General features: G+C 41.7%; 1 protein-coding gene across 18 annotated transcripts in view; it reads right to left on the bottom strand.

Annotated features, from left to right (window-relative positions):
- Window positions 1-22,389, bottom strand: part of LOC106995337 (uncharacterized) — a 122,040-nt gene that overhangs the window by 3,176 nt on the left and 96,475 nt on the right. For 9 of the 18 annotated variants that reach the window (XR_013413083.1, XR_013413079.1, XR_013413080.1 and 6 more), the window contains 2 exons: window positions 20,260-20,367; window positions 17,057-17,162 (listed from right to left, as the gene is read on the bottom strand). The exons of 1 other annotated variant lie outside the window; for it this stretch is intronic. Coding sequence is in view for 5 of the 17 variants with exons in the window: in XM_077989409.1 (XP_077845535.1) it covers window positions 17,058-17,162; window positions 20,306-20,367 (167 nt within the window). In the remaining 12 variants the exon portion in view is untranslated. The remainder of the gene's footprint in view (window positions 1-17,056; window positions 17,163-20,259; window positions 20,368-22,389) is intronic. 8 more of the 18 variants (XR_013413076.1, XM_077989409.1, XM_077989410.1 and 5 more) reach the window with 2 other exon arrangements.

Here is a 22,389-nt window from a genome sequence, read left to right as displayed (position 1 = left end):
TTTTCTTTCTTCTTCCTTCCCTCCCTCCCTCCCCTCCCTCCCTCCCTTCTTTCTTTCTTTCTTTCTTTCTTTTCTTTCTTTCTTTCTTTTCTTTCTTTCTAGACAGAATCTCCCCCTTTCGCCAGGCTGGAGTACAGTGGCATGATCTCAGCTCACTGCAACCTCCGCCTCCTGGGTTCAAGTAATTCTCCTACCTCAGCCTCCTGAGTAGCTGGGACTACAGACGCGTGCCACCACACCTGGCTAATTTTTGTATTTTTAGTAAAGACGGGGTTTCACCATGTTGGCCAGGATGGTCTCGATCTCCCAACCTCATGATCCACCTGCCTTGACCTCCCAAAGTGCTGGGATTACAGGCGTGAGCCACCGCGCCCAGCCACCCTAGCTTCTTTCTAAGCTTCAGAACCTTTTATAATGATACATAACCAAAAGACAATCCAACCACAGGATCTTGAATGAGACAGTCCAAGAAAAGCAGAGAAACCCATTTTTCCCCTTTCCCTTCCCTAATTGCAATTCTATAATGAAAAGGATTCTGTCTGATCCTGGGATAGGTATCCAATGTATGTTTCTTCTAAGGGTTTCCCAATGTGATCATATAACTACACTTAAAAAAGAAAAAGAAACTAGTTAAATAAAACATTTTGAAAGTCTACTACTTTCTATTCAACATAAACAAATCTTTTGGTGGGGATGTGGTGGTGCAGACCTGTAGTCCTAGCTACTAGGGAGGCTGAGGCCAGCCCGGGCAATGTAGTGAGATCTCATCTCAAAAAAAATTCTCTAAAGAGTCTTTCCACAGCCACTGTGGAGACTAAATTCCAAGAACTTGCAGCAGTGAATAAGACGTGCAGGAAAAAGATTGTCCATAAAGCTGGAATTTCAGCCATTGTGCAAAAAAATAAAGGGAAAGCTTACTTGGGGATAAGGGTCCTGGGGGCCTTAACTCCCGTTAGCCACATTTGCTTTTGTGTTCACTAAGCACTTTCTCTGGGCCTGGCACTTGCCAGGTAGTGTGAGGGATAGAAAAGGGGTTCTTGTAGAAAATAATCTCAGTTGGTGGCTGTGCTACACATCACTATTGATGTAGAGGTCAAAGTCGGAGACCTGGAAATCACCCTTAACTCCTCCCTCTTTTGCACCCACATATTGTCAGTTACCAAGTCCTGCAAATTGCAACTCCTTAATAGCCTTTGAATCCCTCTCCTCCATACCCCTCTGTCTATCTCCACAGCCATGGGATATTAAGCCATTCCCTCTTCATCTCTCACTTAATCAACTGTTTGTTGACTTCTCTCCCTACCTCCAGTCTTCCTCTCAAATCCATTCTCTACTCTGTCAGTGTGATTGTGATATTTCCAAGCCACAAAATTTGATTGTCATGCCCTTAAAAACCTGGCCAGGCATGGTGGTGCAAGCCTGTAATCCTAGCACTTGGGGAGGCCAAGGCGGGCGAATCATCTGAGGTCAGGAGTTCGAGACCAGTCTGGCCAATATGGTGAAACCTTGTCTCTACTAAAAATACAAAAAAAAAAAAAAAGCTGGGCATGGTGGGGGGGCGCCTATAATCCCAGCTACTTGGGAGACTGAGGCAGGAGAATCACTTGAGCCCGGGAGGCGGAGGTTGCAGTGAGCCGAGATCATGCCACTGCACTCCAGCCTGGATGACAGAGCCAGACTCTGTCTCAAAAAAAAAAATACTTCCCCATAGCAAAAGTACTTAAGCTCTGGAGTGTATTAGGAACTGATTAAGCCATTAGAAATACAGATCAACAGGGATTCTGACCCAGAGGCTCTTGGATGGTCCCTGGACATCAGATTTGTTGGTTTTAGTTAATGTTAAATAATTGCTGCAAGTGAATTTGATGCACATCCAAGCTTTATCTGGCAAAAATTCCAACTCCTGGCCAGGTGTCATGACTCCTGCCTATAATCCCAGTGCTTTATGAAGCTGAGGTGGGAGGATTAATTGAGGCCAGAAGTTTGAGACCAGCCTAAGCAACATAGCAAGATCCTGTCTCTACCAAAAAAAAAAAAAAAAAAAAAAAAAAAAAAAAAAATTAATTAATTAATTAATTAGCTGGGCATGGTGGTACATGCCTGTAGTACTAGCTACTCTGGAGGCTGAGATGGGAGGATCACTTGAGCTCAGGAGTTCAAGGTTACAGTGAGCTTTGATGGCACCCCTGCACTCAAGCCTGGGTGACAGAGTGAGACCCTGTCTCTAAAAAATAAAATAAATAATTACAACTCCTTAGTGTTGGCACACAAGGTCCCCCAGAGTCAGGTCATGACCTACTCCTTCAGGCCTTGTTCCTGCCAGTTTACACCTTAAATTTTAAACTCCAGCAACCCCAAGTTATCTAGAGACATCTGTATGCCATGCTTTGCTCAGTTGTCAACTTTACTTTCTACTTTTAAGCTTCAGTCTTCCCTCAAAACATAAGACACATCTCTATCATTTTATATGGAAAAGTCTTTCTTTCCCTCTTTCCCTCACCCCAAGTGAGCTAAGTGCTCTCCTCTGTGCTTTCACAAAACCCTGGGCTTCACTGTATCAGGCTCTGTGCCGCCATGCATGGAGATGATCCATTTAGGGGTCTTCTCTCTTAAGACTATAGCCTTGAGGCTAGGGATTAAGTCTTAATCTTATGCCCCCAGTGCTTAGCATAGTGTTGGGCACATTGTAGGTGGACAACGCATATTTGTTAAACTGACCTACTTAAATTAACTGCTTAGCAATGTAAGCTCCATGAGGATCAGGATTTTTATCCCTTTATAGTTTTGCTCACCACTAAAATCCCAGCCCCTACAGCAGAGCCTGGCACACAGTTGACATTCAATATGTATTTACTAAATGAATGAATGGTGGGATTTTGGAGAAGGCATCATAGGGAAAAGTCCTATAAAGCTGGGTTCAAACACATTTGAGGATGGGAGACAGCTCTTCCAGAGAGGAATAAAGTTCCCATAAAGGCTTTAAAAAACACTCAAAGCCCTGGCAGTTTTAAGGAACAGTAAGAACCATGACAGAGAGATTGGAGCATTAAAAGTGTAAGATAGAGAATTAAGGGAGCATTAAAGAGGGCATATATGCCTCTACTCCTAGGCACTTGGGAGGCTGCAATGGGAGGATTATCTGAACCCAGGAGTTCAAGGCTGCAGTGAGCTATGATAGCACCACTGCATTCCAGCCTGGGTGACAAGAGTGAGATCCTGTCTCTAATTTTTTTTTTTTGAGAGAAATCTCGCTCTTGTCCCCCAGGTTTGAGTGCAATGGCTTGATCTCGACTCACTGCAACCTCCGCCTCCTGGGTTCAAACGATTCTCCTGCCTCTGCCTCCCAAGTAGCTGGGATTAAGGCTCCTGCCACCACACCCGGCTGATTTTTGTATTTTTTAGTAGAGACAGGGTTTCACCATGTTGGCCAGGATGGTCTCGAACTCCTGACCTCAGGTGATCTGCCTCGGCCTCCCAAAGTGCTGGGATTACAGGCATGAGCCACCGTGCCCAGCTTAATTTTTTTTTAATAGAAGAAAAGACTGCAAGAGTAGATAAGGGGCCAGATATTGCATGCCAAGTTAAGAAGTTTGGATTTGACCATGTGGGCAACTGGGAGCCAGTGAAGATACATAAGCCATAGAATAAGACAATCAAATTTGTATTTCATGAAGATGATGAAGATGATAATAATAATTAGCTTTTACTAAATTATTATATGCCCGTCTCTGAGTTACAGGCTTCACATGTGTGATGACATTCAGTTGTGCTTTTCTGAGGCAAGTACTATTATTTTCCCCATTCCACAAGGAAATGGAGGCTCAAAGAGGTGAAGTGACTTGCCTTACAATACACAGTCAATAAATAGCACAGATAGGAGTCAAAGCCTATTCTGCCCTTGACTGTTCTAGGAAAGATATCAATATGGGATGAGGTGACCAGAAACCACTTTGTGCAGAAAGACCTCAAAAAACAAGCAGCAATTAGACAGGAAAAGGTAGAGAGACCAACCCAGGCATGAGATGACAGAGGATGTAAAATGCATAACACAAGAATGCCAGAGAATGCAGCTTCTGATTACCTCTGGGGGAATAGAACGCCTCTTTAAGAGGAGACTTTCTGTTGAAACTTTTTAGTATGATACTCAAAATTCGAAGAATACTGACCACCACAAGGCCCATAGTTAGTCTATAGCTACTTGCACTGAGTAAAAGAATAGGACCCAGAGGTTTTCTGTAACCTTGAGAATAGGGACGACTGTGTCCTGTTCTCCTACAGAACCTACCGCTTTCTTTGGTCCATAAGTGTAAACTGAGATCAAAATAAGCTGGAATTGAGGATGTAATGGCATTATTCCAGAGGTTACACTAGCCTTGACTCCCTGTATCCCAGAATCATGTAGTAAAACAGAAAGGATGCGTTTTTTAAAGAAGGGCTGAAGGGTCATAGGAAAGACCAGAGATATTCTATTGTCATCCTATATTCCTGAGGGTGATATTGTATTGCTTTACATGCACGAGTCTTAGTTCCCCCAGTTAAGAGCAGTCCACTTGGTCAAATAGAGGACTACAGAGCAGATTTTGAAGGCACCCGTTAGTTGTTGGTTTGGCTCTAGCTCGAGAAAGTGCGTCTTTCTTGAGGAGGACATAGAGAGTTGTACTTTGAAAGAATGAGCTTTGAGGTCAGACCAACCTGGGTTTGAATGAATCATGGCTCTACCACTTACTGGCTGAGTGGCCGTGAACAAGTCCATCTCTCTGGGCTTCAGTTGCCTTATCCATGCAGTGGGAATAAGGTGACCTACAGCTCATGGCAATTGTGAAAATTAAGTGAGATAAATGTGTGCAAATAGTTGGCACATAATCAACTCAATAAAAATAGTATTATATCTTAATGTTTCCATATTCTCAATTAATATGTTACCAAGCCCAAAGAAGACACTTAATAAATACTTACTTGTTGGTTAACAATCAGCATTAATATATTTTTATCTCTTTTTGATCTTTCAGCCTTTAAAACTGAAGATTTTAATAAAGTAGAGCTAGCAACAACTTGGTATAATAAAACACAAAATGGCCATTATAGCTAACATTTGTGTGTTAAGATAATTGGACATTTCCTTCAGTATACTATATTTCATCTTGCTCTGTGTGAAAACATGAAATCTTCACTTTAATTTAGTGATAAAATATTATACAGTAGACTGTCTCAAAATATACTGAACTCCATTAGCTTCTTTTAATGAATAAAAATATATTCAAAGCACAGACAGTGAGAAAGCCAACAGAAAAGCACTCTTCATTTGGCTAATACTTCTTCTGGGTCTTAAAAGCTCTTTGTAACACACTGGCTTCAATCACCACCCAGTGATTGGTGGTGCAGAGTCTCAGACTCTAAACATAATCTCTCAAAATGATCAAAAATGTATTCTGAAAATAGCATTAACTCCCAAGTAAATGTAAGGTTCAAAAATAGTTCACTCTAGACCAGGATTTCTTGACAGCAGCACTATTGACGTTTTAGGCCAGATAATTCTTTGTTGTGGAAGCTGTCCGGCACACTGTGGCATATTTGGTGGTGTCCCTGACGTCTATTCACTAGATGTCATTAGTATCCTCCCAGTCATGACAATCAAAAATGTCTCTATACACTGCTAAATGTTTCCTGGGGGAGTGGGCAAATTGCCCCGGTTGAGAACCACTGCTCTAGAATAAGAGACTGTAGCTAAATACAAACATTTTTAACTACTTCCGTAAAATATAGATAATTGTATAAAATATTTAATTTACTACCCAAATGGCAATGGCAGCCAAATTTTTTTTTTTTTTTTTTTTTTTTGAGACAGAGTCTCGCTCTGTCACCCAGGCTGCAGTGCAGTGGCACAGTCTCAGCTCACTGCAACCTCTGTCTCCCAGGTTCAAGTGATTCTCTGTCTCAGCCTCCCAAGTAGCTGGGACTACAGGTGTGTGCCACCACACCCAGCTAATTTTTATATTTTTAGTAGAGACAGGGTTTTGCCATGCTGGCCAGGCTAGTCTTGAACTCCTGGCCTCAAGTCTTGAACACCTTGGCCTCTCAAAGTGCTGGGATTACAGGCATGAGCCACCACACCCAGCCCAAAGTTGATAATTAACTACAAATTCCATTATTATAACACTAGACAGCTTTTAGGCTTTAAGACGAGGAAACCCAAGTGTTAGATCTTATTTTATTATTTTGATCTTAAGTCCATTACATCAAAATAGAAATACATTATTTTAATTCACTTTCTTAAGATTTTAACTCATTTGTTGATATCTAAAACAAAATCCTGAATCAAATAAAAAATCACTAACTATCCTCCAATCCAAGCACTTTGGGAGGCTGAGAAGGGCAGATCACCTGAGGTCAGGAGTTCAAGACCAGCCTGGCCAACATGGTGAAATCCCACCTCTTCTAAAAATACAAAAAATAGCCACGCATGGTGGTGGGCGCCTGTAATTCCAGCTACTCTGGAGGCCAAGGCAGGAGAATCACTTGAACCTGGGAGGCAGAGGTTGCAGTGAGCCGAGATTGTACCACTGCACTCCATCCTGGGTGACAGAGTGAGACTCTGTCAAAAGAAAGAAAGGAAAGAAAGGAAGAAGGAAAGACAGAAAGACAGGAAGGAAGGAAGGAAGGAAGGAAGGAAGGAAGGAAGGAAGGAAGGAAGGAAGGAAGGAAGGAAGGAAGGAAGGAAGGAGGGAAGGAAACTAATTAGGATTTGGGGCAAGTCATCCAACCTTAATTGAAATTCATTTGCATTTATCTATAAAAATATAAAATGTTATTCCTGGTACTCTTTCTTGGTATGTTGTGGTTTATCCTCCCTATTCCTGTCCCTTGAGTCATATTTCGACTTTTCTTTACACATCTGTAAGTGTGCTACTAAATAAAAATTGGGTAGAGTAACACCAGCCAGAATACATATCACTTCCTTTTGCTCCAAAACTGAGAGGAAGAAAACAATGGGGTGCCATTTTAGACACACTGCATGAACAAAAAAGAAAACTGCTTTTTCTTTGTTTCTTTTTAAAAATAATACCCAATGCCAGGCAAGGCCACAGCAGAAAGGCATTTTAAAAACCATAAAAATATTCATGTTTTTTTGACCCTGTCATCCCACTTCACAAACTATCTTGAGGAAATAATCCAAAATGGGGGAAAAAACAAGTTCAATAGTAAAGAAATAGTTCAGCAAAGTAATCTGCCCAATCGATTAAGTAGTCATAAATATGATAAATATGAAGGGTATATTGCAACATGGAAAAGTACTTAGTATATAAACAAAGTGTCTTCCTACAGTAACAATACTCAATATTGAAAGGTGACAGATATCAACAGTACAGTGCAGTGGCTCACGCCTGTAATCCCAGCACTTTGGGAGGCCGAGGCGGGCAGATCACCTGACGTCAGGAGTTCAAGACCAGGCTGACCAAAATGGTGAAACCCTGTCTCTACTAAACATATGAAAATTAGCTGGGCGTGGTGGCAGGTGCCTGTAATCCCGGCTACTCGGGAGGCTGAGGCAGGAGACACACTTGAACCCGGGAGGCAGAGGTTGCAGTGAGCCAAGATCACACCACTGCACTCCAGCCTGGGCGACAGAGCGAGATTCTGTCTCAAAAAAAAAAAAAAAGAAAGAAAGAAAGAAAGAAAAGTGACAGCTATAAAGTCCTGTACTTCTGCTGTGATGCTATGGATGAATTCAAGCACCAAAGGGGAATGTGGTAACCACAAGGAAGAGCTTCGAATGAATGCACAATTATTCTAAATAAGTTTGAATCAATAAGCATGAATAAGTGTGAAGCTCCTCAGCATGTTTTAAATGAGTAAGTATTGCTAATTTTTAAATTGTCATTTTATTAAAAAATCATTTTCAGAAATGTTTGTCCACAGGAAGAAAGGGTAATCACAAATTAATAATTGTACTTTTGTGTACACCTATATTCTTAAGGCTAGGTATTTAATTAAGGACTTCTTCCTCACAAGTGAAACAACATGAAAATAGGTAATAAGCCTTGCTTCCTGCTATGAACCTCAACATATAATGATAAAATATAAAGAAATGCCATTGGCCGGGCGCGGTGGCTCAAGCCTGTAATCCCAGCACTTTGGGAGGCCGAGACGGGCGGATCACTAGGTCAGGAGATCGAGACCATCCTGGCTAACACGGTGAAACCCCGTCTCTACTAAAAAATACAAAAAACTAGCCGGGCGAGGTGGTGGGCGCCTGTAGTCCCAGCTACTCAGGAGGCTGAGACAGGAGAATGACGTAAACCCGGGAGGCGGAGCTTGCAGTGAGCTGAGATCCGGCCACTGCACTCCAGCCTGGGCGACAGAGCAAGACTCCGTCTCAAAAAAAAAAAAAAAAGAAAGAAATGCCATTTAAGAGTCCGTAAGAAGACAGCTTCTTAAAGGACAGTTCTAGAGAACAGATGTCAAAATCACAGTTCTTTATTTTGTGTGTGTGATACGAACAGTACCCAGAATTTACTTTGGAGGTTTCTCACACCCACGATTTAATTTTAAAACTGATATGCAAACATGATCCCATGATGGTATCTCCTCTCTTCCATACGCTATGAAGTCAAGAAGAATATGGGCTTAGCTCTCTGAAGGACACAAAACAGGCATACAGTGTAGTCCCTGCTCTCAAGGAGATGCCAATCTAGTTGGGGAGACTGCTAAAAAAGTCAGGAGACAAGCTTGAACTTAGTGAGTAGTTTAGCTTTCAGAGACTTAGAAAACACACTGAATAACGAGCAAGACCACATTATGGAAGCTCCCAACACCAAGGTGAGCTTAGACCTTGACGGAGGAGGAAGTATGATGCTATTACAATTTTTGAATAGGGAAAATGGCATTATCGCCCTGTTTATTTTATTTTATTTTCATTTTATTTTTGAGGCAGGGTCTTGCTCTGTCACCCAGGCTGGAGTTGCAGTGGCACTATCTTGGCTCACTACACCCTTGATCTCCTGGGCTCAAGTGATCCAACCACTTCCTGAGTAGCTGGGACCACAGGCACACACCACCATTCCTGGTTATGTCTTTTAAAATATTTTTTGTAGAGACAAGATTTCATCATGTTGCCCAAGCTGGTTTCGAACTCCTGGGCTTAAGTGATCTGCCTGCCTTGGCCTCCCAAAGTGCTGGGGCTATAGACATGAGCCACCGTGCCCGGCCTATTACACTGTTTAAACCCTTCAACTTCCCACCACTCCCACAATAAAACAAAGTCCTTAATATCATTTACAAGATCCTCATAAGATCTGACTGTTCCTTTCCTTTCCTTCCTGCCTGCCTGCTTCCCTCCCACCCTCCCTCCCTCCCTCTTTCTTTCCTCTTCTCTTCTCCTCTCTTTTCTTCTCTTCTCTTCTTCTTTGAGACGGGGTCTCACTCTGTCACCCAGGCTGGAGTGCAGCGGTTCAATGATCATGGCTCACTGCTGCCCCAACCTCCCTGGTCTCAGGTGATCCTCCCAAACTCAGTGTCCCAAGCAGCTGGATTACAGGCATGTGCCACTACACCCAGCTAATTTTCTGTAGAGATGGGATCTCACCATGTTGCCCAGACTGGTCTCAAACTCCTGGGTGCAAGGGATCCTCACCTTGGCCTCCCAAACTGCTGGGATTATAGGCATAAGCCACTGCATCCGTCCTATTCCATACCTTTCTAACTTCACTATTGCCACCTAGCACCACCCTCCCTCCCTTGCCATGCTGGACTTTCTTTGAAGATGTCAAACTACTTCCCACTCAGGACTTTCAAACATGCTGCCACCTCCGCTTGGAACACTTGACCATCCACCTCTTGCTCAACATCACTTATTTCACAAAGCTCACCAAACCCGTAATTTTTCTTTAATATGTCTCCCTTCCACTAGAATATAAGGGTCCATAAAAACAGGGAAGCTTATCTGTCTTCTTTACCACTGTGTTCCCAGCACTTAGCACAGTGTCCAGCACAGTGCAAGCATTCTGTAAATATGAGTTGACCTGTTAAAAGTAATCTTGGGGCCAGACGCGGTGGCTCACACCTGTAATCCCAGCACTTTGGGAGGCTGAGGTGGGTGGATCACGAGGTCAGGGAATCGAGACTATCCTGGCCAACATGGTGAAACCCCGTCTCTACTAAAAATACAAAAATTAGTTGGGTGTGGTGGTGTGCGCCTGTAGTCCCAGCTACTGAGGAGGCTGACGCAGGAGAATCGCTTGAACCCAGGAGGTGGAGGTTGCAGTGAGCCGAGATCACGCCACTGCACTCCAGCCTGGATGACAGAGCAAGATTCCGTCTCAAAAAAAAAAAAAAAAAAAAAGTAACCTTGGACTGAATTGCACTATTTCTTTCTTTTTTTTTTTTTTTTAATTATCCTTTAAGTTCTGGGATACATGTGCAGGTTTGCTACATAGGTATACATGTGCCATGGTGGTTTGCTGCACCCATCAACCCATCATCTACATTAGGTATTTCTCCTAATGCTATCCCTCCCCTTGCCCCCCACCCCACAACAGGCCCCAGTGTGTGATATTCCCCTCCCTGTGCCCATACGTTCTCATTGTTCAACTCCCACTTATGAGTGAGAACATGCGGTGTTTGATTTTCTGTTCCTGTGTTAGTTTGCTGAGAATAATGGCTCCCAGCTTCATCCATGTACCTGCAAAGGATATTAATTCATCCTCTTTTATGGTTGCATAGTATTCCGTGGTATATATGTGCCCCATCCTCTTTATCCAGTCTAACATTGATTGGCATTTGGATTGGTTCCAAGTCTTTGCTACTGAGAATAGTGCTGCAATTAACATATGTGTGCATGTGTCTTTATAGTAGAATGATTTATAATCCTTTGGCTATATACCCAGTAATGGGATTGCTGGGTCAAATGGTATTTCTGGTTCTAGATCTTTGAGGAATTGCCACATTGTCTTCCACAATGGTTGAACTAATTTACACTCCACTAATGGTGTAAAAGCATTCCTATTTCTCCACATCCTCTCCAGTATCTGTTGTTTCCTGACTTTTTAATGATCACCATACTAACTGGTGTGAGATTGTACCTCATTGTGGTTTTGATTTGCATTTCTCCAATAACTAGTGATGATGAGCTTTTTTCATATGTTTGTTGGCTGCATAAATGTCTTCTCTTGAAAAGTGTCTGTTCATATACTTCACCTACTTTTTGATGGGGTTGTTTGTTTTCTTCTTGTAAATTTGTTTAAGTTTCTTGTAGATTCTGGATATTAGACCTTTGTCAGATGGATTGATTGCAAAAATTTTCTCCCATTCTGTAGGTTGCCTGTTCATTCTGATGACAGTTTCTTTTGCTGTGCAGAAGCTCTTTAGTTTAATTAGATCCCATTTGTCAATTTTGGCTTTTGTTGCCATTGCATTTGGTGTTTTAGTCATGAAGTCTTTGCTCATGCCTATGTCCTGAATGGTATTGCCTAGGTTTTCTTCTAAGGTTTTTATGGTTTTAGGTCTTACATTTAAATCTTATACCATCTTGAGTTAATTTTTGTATAGGGTGTAAAGAGGGGGTCCAGTTTCAGTTTTCTACATATGGCTAGCCAGTTTTCCCAACACCATTTATTAAATAGGGAATCCTTTCCCCATTGCTTGTTTTTGTCAGGTTTGTCAAAGATCAGATGGTTGTAGATGTGTGGTGTTATTTCTGAGGCCTCTGTTCTGTTTCATTGGTCTATATGCCTGGTTTAGTACCAGTACCATGCTGTTTTGGTTACTGTAGCCTTGTAGTATAGTTTGAAGTCAGGTAGTGTGATGCCTCCAGCTTTGTTCTTTTTGCTTAGGATTGTCTTGGTTATACGGGCTCATTTTTGGTTCCATATGAAATTTAAAGTAATTTTTTCTAATTCTGTGAAGAAAGTCAACGGTAGCTTGATGATAGGAATAGCACTGAATCTATAAACTACTTTGGGCTGTATGGCCATTTTCACAATATTGATTCTTCCTATCTATGAGCATGGAATGTTTTTCCATTTGTTGGTGTCTTCTCTTATTTCCTTGAGCAGTGGTTTCTAGTTCTCCTTGAAAAGGTCCTTCACATCCCTTGTAGGTTGTATTCCTAGGTATTTTATTCTCTTTGTAGCAGTTGTGAATGGGAGTTCACTCATGATTTGGCTCTCTGTTTGTCTATTAGTGGTGTATATGAATGCTTGTGATTTTCGCACATTGATTTTGTATCCTGAGACTTTGCTGAAGTTGCTTAACAGCTTAAGGAGTTTTTGGGCTGAGACGAGGGGGTTTTCTAAATATACAATCATGTCATCTGCAAAGAGAAACAATTTGACTTCCTCTCTTCCTATTTGAATATGCTTTATTTCTTTCTCTTGCCTGATTTCCCTGGCCAGAACTTCCAATACTATGTTGAATAGGAGTGGTGAGAGAGGGCATCCTTGCCTTGTCCTGGTTTTCAAAGGGAATGCTTCCAGCTTTTGCCCATTCAGTATGATATTGGCTGTGGGTTTGTCATAAATAGTTCTTAATATTTTGAGATACATTCCATCAATACCTAGTTTATTGAGTGTTTTTAGCATGAAGTGGTGCTGAATTTTATCAAAGACCTTTTCTGCATCTATTGAAATAATCATGTGGTTTTTGTCATTGGTTTTGTTTATGTGATGGATTGCATTTATTGATTTGCATATGTTGAACCAGCCTTGCATTCCTGGGGTGAAGCCGACTTGATCATGGTGGATAAGCTTTTTAATGTGCTGCTGGATTCGGTTTGCCAGTATTTTATTGAAGATTTGTGCATCAATGTTCATCAGGGATATTGGCCTGAAATTCTCTTTTTTGTTGTGTTTCTGCCAGGTTTTGATATCAGGATGATGCTGGCCTCATAAAATGAGTTTGGGAGGAGTCCCTCTTTCTCTATTGTTTGGAATAGTTTCAGAAGGAATGGTACCAGTTCCTCTTTGTACCTCTGGTAGAATTCGGCTGTGAATCCGTCTGTTCCTGGGCTTTTTTTGGTTGGTAGGCTATTAATTACTGCCTCAATTTCAGAACTTGTTATTGGTTTATTCAGGGATTCAACTTCTTCCTGGTTTAGTCTTGGGAGGGTGTGTGTGTCCAGGAATTCATCCATTTCTTCTAGGTTTTCTACTTTATTTGCATAAAGGTGTTTATAGTAGTCTCTGATGGTAGTTTGTATTTCTGTGAGATCAGTGGTGATCTCCCATTTAACATTTTTTATTGTGTCTATTTGATTCTTCTCCCTTTTCTTCTTTATTATTCTGGCTAGTGGTGTATCTATTTTGTTAATCTTTTCAAAAAACCAGCTCCTGGATTCACTGACTTTTTTGGAAGGGTTTTTTGTGTCTCTATCTCCTTCAGTTCTGCTCTGATCTTAGTTATTTCTTGTCTTCTGCTAGCTTTTGAATGTGTTTGTTTTTGCTTCTCTAGTTCTTTTAATTGTGATGTTAGGGTGTCGATGATCTTTCCCGCTTTCTCTTGTGGGCATTTAGTGCTATAAATTTCCCTCTAAATACTGCTTTAGCTGTGTCCCAGAGATTCTGGTACATTATGTCTTTGTTCTTATTGGTTTCAAATAACTTATTTATTTCTGCCTTAATTTCGTTATTTACCCAGAAGTCATTCAGGAGCAGGTTGTTCAGTTTCCAAGTAGTGGTGCGGTTTTGAGTGAGTTTCTTAATCCTGAGTTCTAATTTGATTGCACTGTGGTCTGAGAGACTGTTTGTTATGATTGTCGATCTTTTGCATTTGCTGAGGAGTGTTTTACTTCGAATTATGTGGTCGATTTTAGAATAAGTGTGATGTGGTGCTGAGAAGAATGTATATTCTGTTGATTTGGGGTGGAGAGTTCTGTAGATATCTATCAGGTCTGCTGGGTCCAGAGCTGAATTCAAGTCCTGAATATCCTTGTTAATTTTCTGTCTCGTTGATCTGTCTAATATTGACAGTGTGGGGTTAAAGTCTCCCACTATTACAGTGTGGGAGTCTAAGTCTCTTTGTAGGTCTCTAAGAACTTGCTTTATGAATCTGGGTGCTCCTGCATTGAGTGCATATGTATTTAGGATAGTTAGCTCTTCTTGTTGCATTGATCCCTTTACCATTATGTAATGCCCTTCTTTCTCTTTATTGATCTTTGTTGGTTTAAAGTCTGTTTTATCAGAGACTAGTATTGCAACCCCTGCTTTTTTTGTTTTGTTTTGTTTTGCTTTCCATTTGCTTAGTAAATCTTCTATCCCTTTATTTTGAGACTATCTGTGTCTTTACACATGAGATGGTTCTCCTAAATATAGCACATCAGTGAGTCCTGACTCTATCCAATTTGCCAGTCTGGGCCTTTTAATTGGGGCATTTAGCCTGTTTACCTTTAAGGTTAATATTGTTATGTGTGAATTTGATCCTGTCATTATTATGCTAGCTGGTTATTTTGCCCATTAGTTGATGCGGTTTCTTCATAGTGTCGATGGTCTTTACATTTTGATATGTTTTTGCAGTGGCTGGTAGCAGTTTTTCCTTTCCATATTTAGTGCTTCCTTCAGGACCTCTTGTAAGGCAGTCCTGGTGGTGACAAAATCCCTCAGCATTTGCTTGTCTGTAAAGGATTTTATTTCTCCTTCACTTATGAAGCTTAGTTTGGCTGGATATGACATTCTGGGTTGAGAAATCTTTTCTTTAAGAATGTTGAATATTGGCCCACTCTCTTCTGGCTTGTAGGGTTTCTGCAGAGAGATCCACTGTTAGTCTGATGGGCTTCCCTTTGTGGGTAACTCGACCTTTCTCTCTGGCCGCCCTTAACATTTTTTTCCTTCATTTCAACCTTGGTGAATCTGACGATTATGTGTCTTGGGGTTGCTCTTCTTGACAAGTATCTTTGTGGTGTTCTCTGTATTTCCTGAATTTGAATGTTGGCCTGTCTTGTTGGGTTGGGGGAGTTCTCCTGAATAATATCTTGAAGTGTGTTTTCCAACTTGGTTCCATTCTCCCCATCACTTTCAGGTACACCAATCAAACATGGGTTTGGTCTTTTCACATAGTCCCATATTTCTTGGAGGCTCTGTTTGTTCCTTTTCATTCTTTTTTTCTCTAATCTTGTCTTCACGCTTTATTTCATTAAGTTGATCTTCAATCTCTGATATCCTTTCTTCTGCTTGATTGATTCGGCTATTGATACTTGTGTATGCTTCACGAAGTTCTTGTGCTGTGTTTTTCAGCTCCATCAGGTCATTTATGTTCTTCTCTAAATTGGTTATTTTAGTTAGAAATTTCTCTAACCTTTTATCGAGGTTCTTAGCTTCTTTGAATTGGGTTAGAACATGCTCCTTTAGCTCGGAGGAGTTTGTTATTACCCACCTTCTGAAGCCTACTTCTGTCAATTCATCAAACTCATTCTCCATCCAGTTTTGTTCCCTTGCTGGCGAGGAGTTGTGATCCTTTGGAGGAGAAGAGGCATTCTGGTTTTTGGAATTTTCAGCCTTTTTGTGCTGGGTTTTCCTCATCTTCGTGGATTTATTTACCTTCAGTCTTTGATGTTGGTGACCTTCGGATAGGTTTTTTTTGTGAATGTCCTTTTACTTGATGTTGATGCTATTGTTTTCTGTTTGTTAGTTTTCCTTCTAACAGTCAGGCCCTTCTTCTTCAGATCTGCTGGCGTTTGCTGGGGGTCCACTCCAGACCGTTTGCCTGGGTATCACCAGTGGAGGCTGCAGAACAGCAAAGACTGCTGGCCTGCTCCTTCCTCTGGAAGCTTCATCCCAGAAAGGCACTCGCCAGATGCCAACAGGAGCTCTCCTGTATGAGGTGTCTGTCGACCCCTGCTGGGCAGTGTCTCCCTGTCAGGAGGCTAGGAGGTCAGGGACCCACTTGAGGCAGTCTGTCCCTTAGCAGAGCTCCAGCACTGTGCTAGGAGATCCGCTGCTCTCTTCAGAGCCAACAGGCAGGAACGTTTAAGTCTGCTGAAGCTGCGCCCATAGCCACCCCTTTCCCCAGGTGCTCTGTCCCAGGCAGATGGGAGTTTTTTTTTGTTTTGTTTTTTTGGGGTTTTTTGAGACGGAGTCTCGCTCTGTCGCCCAGGCTGGAGTGCAGTGGCCGGATCTCAGCTCACTGCAAGCTCCGCCTCCCGGATTTACGCCATTCTCCTGCCTCAGCCTCCCGAGTAGCTGGGACTACAGGCGCCTGCCACCTTGCCTGGCTAGTTTTTTGTATTTTTTAGTAGAGACGGGGTTTCACCATGTTAGCCAGGATGGTCTTGATCTCCTGACCTCGTGATCCGCCCGTCTCAGCCTCCCAAAGTGCTGGGATTGAGATGGGAGTTTTATCCAGAAGCCCCTAACAGGGGCTGCTGCCTTTCTTTCAGCGATTCCCTGCCCAGAGAGGAGGAATCTAGAGAAAGTCTGGCTACTGTGGCTTTGCGGCACTGCGGTGGACTCCACCCAGTCTGAACTTCCCAGCAGCTTTGTTTACACTGTGAGGGGAAAACCGACTACTCAAGCCTCGGTAATGGTGGACACTGCTCCCCCCAGCAAGCCTGAGCTTCCCAGGTCGACTTCAGATTGCTGTGCTGGCAGCAAGAATTTCAAGCCAGTGAATCTTAGCTTGCTGGGCTCCATGGGGGTGACATCCGCTGAGCAAGACCACTTGGCTCCCTGGCTTCAGTCCCCTTTCCAGGGCAGTGAACATTTCTGTCTTGCTATTGTTCCAGGAGCCACTGGAGTATGAAAAAAACAAAAAACAAAAAACTCCTGCAGCTAGCTTGGTGTCTGCCCAAATGGCCACCAAGTTTTGTGCTTGAAACCCAGGGCCCTTGTGGTGTAGGCACCCAAGGGAATCTCCTGGTCTGTGGGTTGGGAAAACCATGGGAAAAGCATAGTATCTAGGCCAGAAAGCACCCTTCCTCAGGGCAAGGTCCCTCACAGCTTCCCTTGGCTATGGGAGGGAGTTCCCCAACCCCTTGTGCTTCCTGGGTGAGATGATGCCCCACCCTGCTTCTGCTTGCCCTCCGTGGGTTGCACCCACTGTCTAACCAGTCCCAGTGAGATGAGCCAAGTACCTCAGTTGGAAATGCAGAAATCACCCGCCTTCTGCATTGATCTTGCTGGTTGCTGCAGACTGGAGCTGTTCCTATTCGACCATCTTGCCCAGGAACTCAAATTGTACTATTATAATAAGAAAAAAATAAGTTCACCTGAAAGCAGGTAGCATGAAAAGTGTGTTAGAAAAAGACAGACTAGAGTCCAGCAAATCAAATAAGAGGCTATTGCAATTATCCAAGGACAAAGAAATAAAGGCCTGGATTAAGACTGTAGGAGTATATGCTGAAAAAAAGGAATAGATGGCAACAAGAGGTTTCTAAGAAGAATAAATAGGGAAGTTATGATTGATCAGCTACAAATCATGGAAGGTGATATGGTTTGGTTGTGTCCCACCCAAATCTCATCTTGAATTGTAGTTCCCATAATCTCCATGTGCTCCATGTGTCATGGGAGGGACTCGGTGGGAGGTAATTGAATCATGGAGGTGGTTACCTCCATGTTGTTCTCCTGATAGTGAGTTCTCACGAGATCTGATGGTTTTAAAAGGGGCTTTTCTCCCACTTCACTTTGCATTTCTCCTTGCTGCTGCCAAGTGAAGAACGTGTTTGCTTCCCTTTCCACCATGATTGTATGTTTCCTGGGGCCTCCCTAGCTATGCAGAACTGTGAGTCAATTAAACCTCTTTCCCTTATAAATTACCCAGTCTCTGATATGTCTTTATCAGCAACATGAGAATGGGCTAATACAGCAGGGCTATGTTAAGGATTTATTCAAAATAGATCAAGGAGATCAGAGATTAGTGACGATGGTCAAAGAGGAAAAGAAATTAAGATAAGTCAGTTTGTAGAGAAGGAGGTGCTAACTTCATTTCGGGGGCATGGTGAGTTTGCAGTACCAGTGGGACATGGAAATGTTCAGAATTCAGCCAGATAGAGACTATGGTTAGAAATAGAGGTTGGGGAGCAGTCAGCATTGAGGAGATAAGTGAAGCCATGGGACTGAATGAGCTCTAAAAGGGAGAGTGTAGAAAGGATGGATTGAAATACTGATAAAAGCTAGAGTTAAGTGACAGAAAGAGGAGGGAAAACAAGAAAAGGCACAGAGTGGTACAAGGAGAATCATCCAAATGATGTTGAAATGACTTCACAAAATAGATGTTGAGTGGTGTTAAATAAAGAAACCAAAGAAGACAAAGACTAGGAAAAGTCATTTAATTTGGCAAGAGATCACCCTTTGAGAGGCAGTGTTCAATGTGGTGTGGTGACAGAATCTAGAATACAGGTGCTGGAGCCAAGGAACAGAAAAAGATTTTTGTGGGCAATGTGACCATTCAAGAGTACATCTGTTTTAAAAGAAGCTGTTGTAATATAAGACTCCCAGAAAAAGGCAACCTGAGTCAAAGTGTTAGATAATGAGGAAAACAGAAGTCTGAAATTATTGTGCTGCATACATCCAACCTGCATATTATACAAATATAAAAGCTAGTAACTCACTGGGCAGGGTAGAAGGAGGATCTAAAACAAAAGACATGAGGGACACAGACTGCATCTACACACAGTGATGTGGAGGACTCTCACAAGCAATATGAAGGGCAAGAAACCAGCCACAAAAGAAATCAGACAGAAAAGAGTGTTATTATGTAGTGTTTGTAAATCTATTTACATACAATTCAAAGATGGGCCAAATTAATCTATACTGTTATGGGCTAAGGTGACCAGGAATCACTTTGTACAGAAAGACCTCAAAAAACAAGCAGCAGCAGTTCACGCCACATTGAATACTGCCTCTCAAAGGGTGATTCTTGCAAAATTGAATGGCCTTTCCCTAGTCTTCACCCTCTTTGGCATCTTTGTTTAACACCACTCAACACCTATTCTGTGAAATCATTTCAACATCATTTGGATGATTCTCCTTGTACCACTCTGTGCTTTTTCTTGTTTTCCCTCCTCTTCCTGTCACTTAACTCTAGTTTTTATCAGCATATCAATCTTTCCTTCCTACACTCTCCCTTTTAGAGCTAAGTCAAGATAGTGGGTGCCCTGTGGAAAGGAAGTGGAAGTAGGCCCAACAGCGGCTTCAGGGCTGCTAATCATGTACTGGTTATTGGTGGAGGTGCTAGTTATAAAGGTGTGTTCACTTTGTGATAACTCATCAAGCTGTACACTTATAATGCATGCGCTTTTCCGTCCACATGTTTCAATTAAAAGTTTAAAAAAAAAATAAGCAAAAGGAGTCTACTTGGACTAGAATGGTGAGAAGCTCTCAGACCTTCAGTTTTAAATAGAACTGCTGGTGGCTGAGAGATTAGAGTAGGACTACATGGTGTCTTCTTTACTGAGTAGTTAAGACCAGTAGTACATGAGAGGTAATATATATGTTAGATATTACGTAGAAAAAGGAACCACCACCAAGATGCCGGTTTCTCAGATCATGTTTACATTTGTCTGAATGTCTTGATTTTTAACAAATTTCCATTGTTTATTTTTATATATTTGTTGAACCTGAGGGTTAAAATCAGAGAAAATCCTTGAACTTTTCCAATCTGACCTATACAAGTGATATGACTTGAGTTAAAGCCAGAACTTGACATGATGCAGGCAGAAATGCTACTTTGCTTGCATTCAGAAGGTCCCAGAGCTCTCCAACTTCATTATTTCTCCAAGTGGAGCATTTTATAAAACATTCCATTTTTTTCCACCTGCTTCAAGCATTAATCTAGACAAAAGTTCCCATCACATATGAATCCAAATAACAACCCCAAATGAGTAATTCTGAGAAGTATACATCTTGTCCTTCACATATAATTGCTTATATGATGACATATTTAATTAATCTAATTTTATTAATTTAAAAGTTATTCAAGTAGGTTACTTTTTATGCTTGGAGGCTGTTCAAAGGTGATTACACATAACCCTTTCTGTGCTTTGGAACATATCCCTGTTTTAAAACATTCACAAGGGACAGTCTTGTAGCTAAGTACATAAGGTCCCTCCAGGTTCCTCGGCTTTGCAATCTTTTATCTCCAACGCATAAAAATGAACATGATGACTTTGTTCCCTTTTCCTTCCACTAATTGTTAATTGATGTTTATTACATTATGGCTATCTCCAAGACTCTTAAGAGAGTCTGAAATATACTGAGTAATTCTGTAGTTACCTATGAAAAGGAAGAAAATCAACACAATGATCATCGTGTACCCAAAGTACAAAATAGAGCTCACAATTTCTGTGATTTGAAGTTTGACAGAGAAGTAATGAACTGCATACGTAAAAAGATAAACAGCTATAAAGCTTCTGGTTAAAAAAGATCGCCACCACCAATGATGATCCTGTAAAAAGAAGTAGAAAAAAATGACTTTTCAGATGAAATTTTAACCATAAATGGGTTAGCAGTTATAACAAGAACAAAAGATAAACTTCATAAGATAATGGATTAAAAGGAATAAAAGAGAAATTTGTATAAGAAATTTAATAAAATATGTAATGTATGTCCTGCTTGGGGTGTCCTAACAATTGTCAACTCTTTGTTTCCAGGGATACCACATGTGCCCTCTGGGATTGGACTTTTAATTTGTGCAGGCTGACTATCATAACATTGCCTCAGCCCTGGAAGGCATTCAGTTCAGCTTCTACATACTGGCCAGAGTTGTGCTATGCCTATTGATGCCTCAGGCCAGGCATTTTTTTAAAAGGGGGATAATATAGAAATTTAGGCTAGACCTTGGGGTTAATAAGATTTGCTTTAACTGGCTCAATTCAGGACCCACGGATGGCATAACTGAGGTCAATGCTGCAGGTTGGTCTCACCCTGTTCCATGGACTCCTACTGATGATAATATTATTGCAAAGACACTGTGGCCAAGGACCATGGGGAAAGACAGTGGAGAAAAGAATTAACAGCAGATCTGAGGCTACTATCTTTAGAAAGTCTGCTTGTAAGGTTGGCCCTTGGCTTGCATCTGGGAATTTGGCATTTAGTCATTCCCTGACTGATGTAGACTGGTTTGCTATGCCTAGACTATACAGACAATGTGATTTATGGTGAATACTTGCTTTCCTTTGGGGAGTCTGGAATTTTGTAGTTGCTAGGCAGAGGGTGCCTATGTGACTACTCCCAATAAAAACCTTGGATGCTGAATCTCTAATGGGCTTCCCTGGGCAGAACATTGCACATTTATTACTGCATTTCTCACTGCTGGAGAAAGAAGCAAACTCAGTGTGCTCTCTAAGGGGAGGGAGACAACATAGGAAGGCTGTGCCTGGATTTCTCCAGGCTCCACCTGTCTTTTTCCCTCACTGATCCTCTGGGCATCCTTTCTGTAGCCTACCCATGTATGCATCTGTATGCCTAGTCCCACGAGTCCTTCAAGTGAGTCACCAAACATGTGGGTAGTCTTCAGGACCCCCTAAAACATTTTCTTAGGAATAAAAACATATCCATTATATGCTTATTATTGTATGCCTCATTAATGATTGCTGCAGAATCTCTAAGGCAAAATGTACATAGAATTAATGACCAGCTGATATGGTTTGGCTGTGTCCCCACTGAAATCTCAACTTGAATTGTATCTCCCAGAATTCCCGCGTGTTATGGGAGGGACCCAGGGGGAGGTAATTGAATCATGGCGGCCTGTCTTTCCCATGCTATTCTCGTGATAGTGAATAAGTCTCATGAAATCTGATGGGTTTATCAGGGCTTTCCACTTTTGCTTCCTCCTCATTCTTCTCTTGCTGCCATGTAAGAAATGCCTTTCGTCTCCCGCCATGATTGTGAGGCCTCCCCAGCCATGTGGAACTGTAAGTCCAATTAAACCTCTTTTTGTTCCCAGTTTTGGGTATGTCTTTATCAGCCGTGTGAAAATGAACTAATACACCGGCTAAGTATAAGTATGCTGCATAAACATATTTAAGTATATATACAGTTATATTTTGTACCTCTATACCAATAGCACAAGAAGAAAATGTCTAAGACAACATGTATATAAGAATCATTCCCTGAACTCTCCATTGTCTGTCATCCTTGAAGAGTCATATTTAACTACCAAAATGAAATGGATTTAGGGGATTTAAGAGAACAATGGACACGAACAGCTCAGTCATCCAGAATGATAGCGGGGAAAAATGGGACTGGGGTAAAAAGAACTATTTATGTCTGTGGTAACCAAAAGGCAATAAACTGAAAGAAGAGAAAGGACCTTTAGCCACAATCTCAAACCAACAAACCAGAATCCTGGCTTAAGCTGCAAAGAAAAAATTTAATTGTTAAAAAGAAAACATCAGCCGGGCGTAGTGGTTCATGCCTGTAATCTCAGCTCTTTGGGAAGCCAAGGCGAGCGGATCACTTGAGCCCA

Source organism: Macaca mulatta, chromosome X (genome assembly GCF_049350105.2).
Source record: "Macaca mulatta isolate MMU2019108-1 chromosome X, T2T-MMU8v2.0, whole genome shotgun sequence".
NCBI lineage: Eukaryota > Metazoa > Chordata > Mammalia > Primates > Cercopithecidae > Macaca > Macaca mulatta.
Note: the sequence above shows the minus strand (reverse complement) of the source record. Positions and strands in the feature narration are given on the sequence as shown.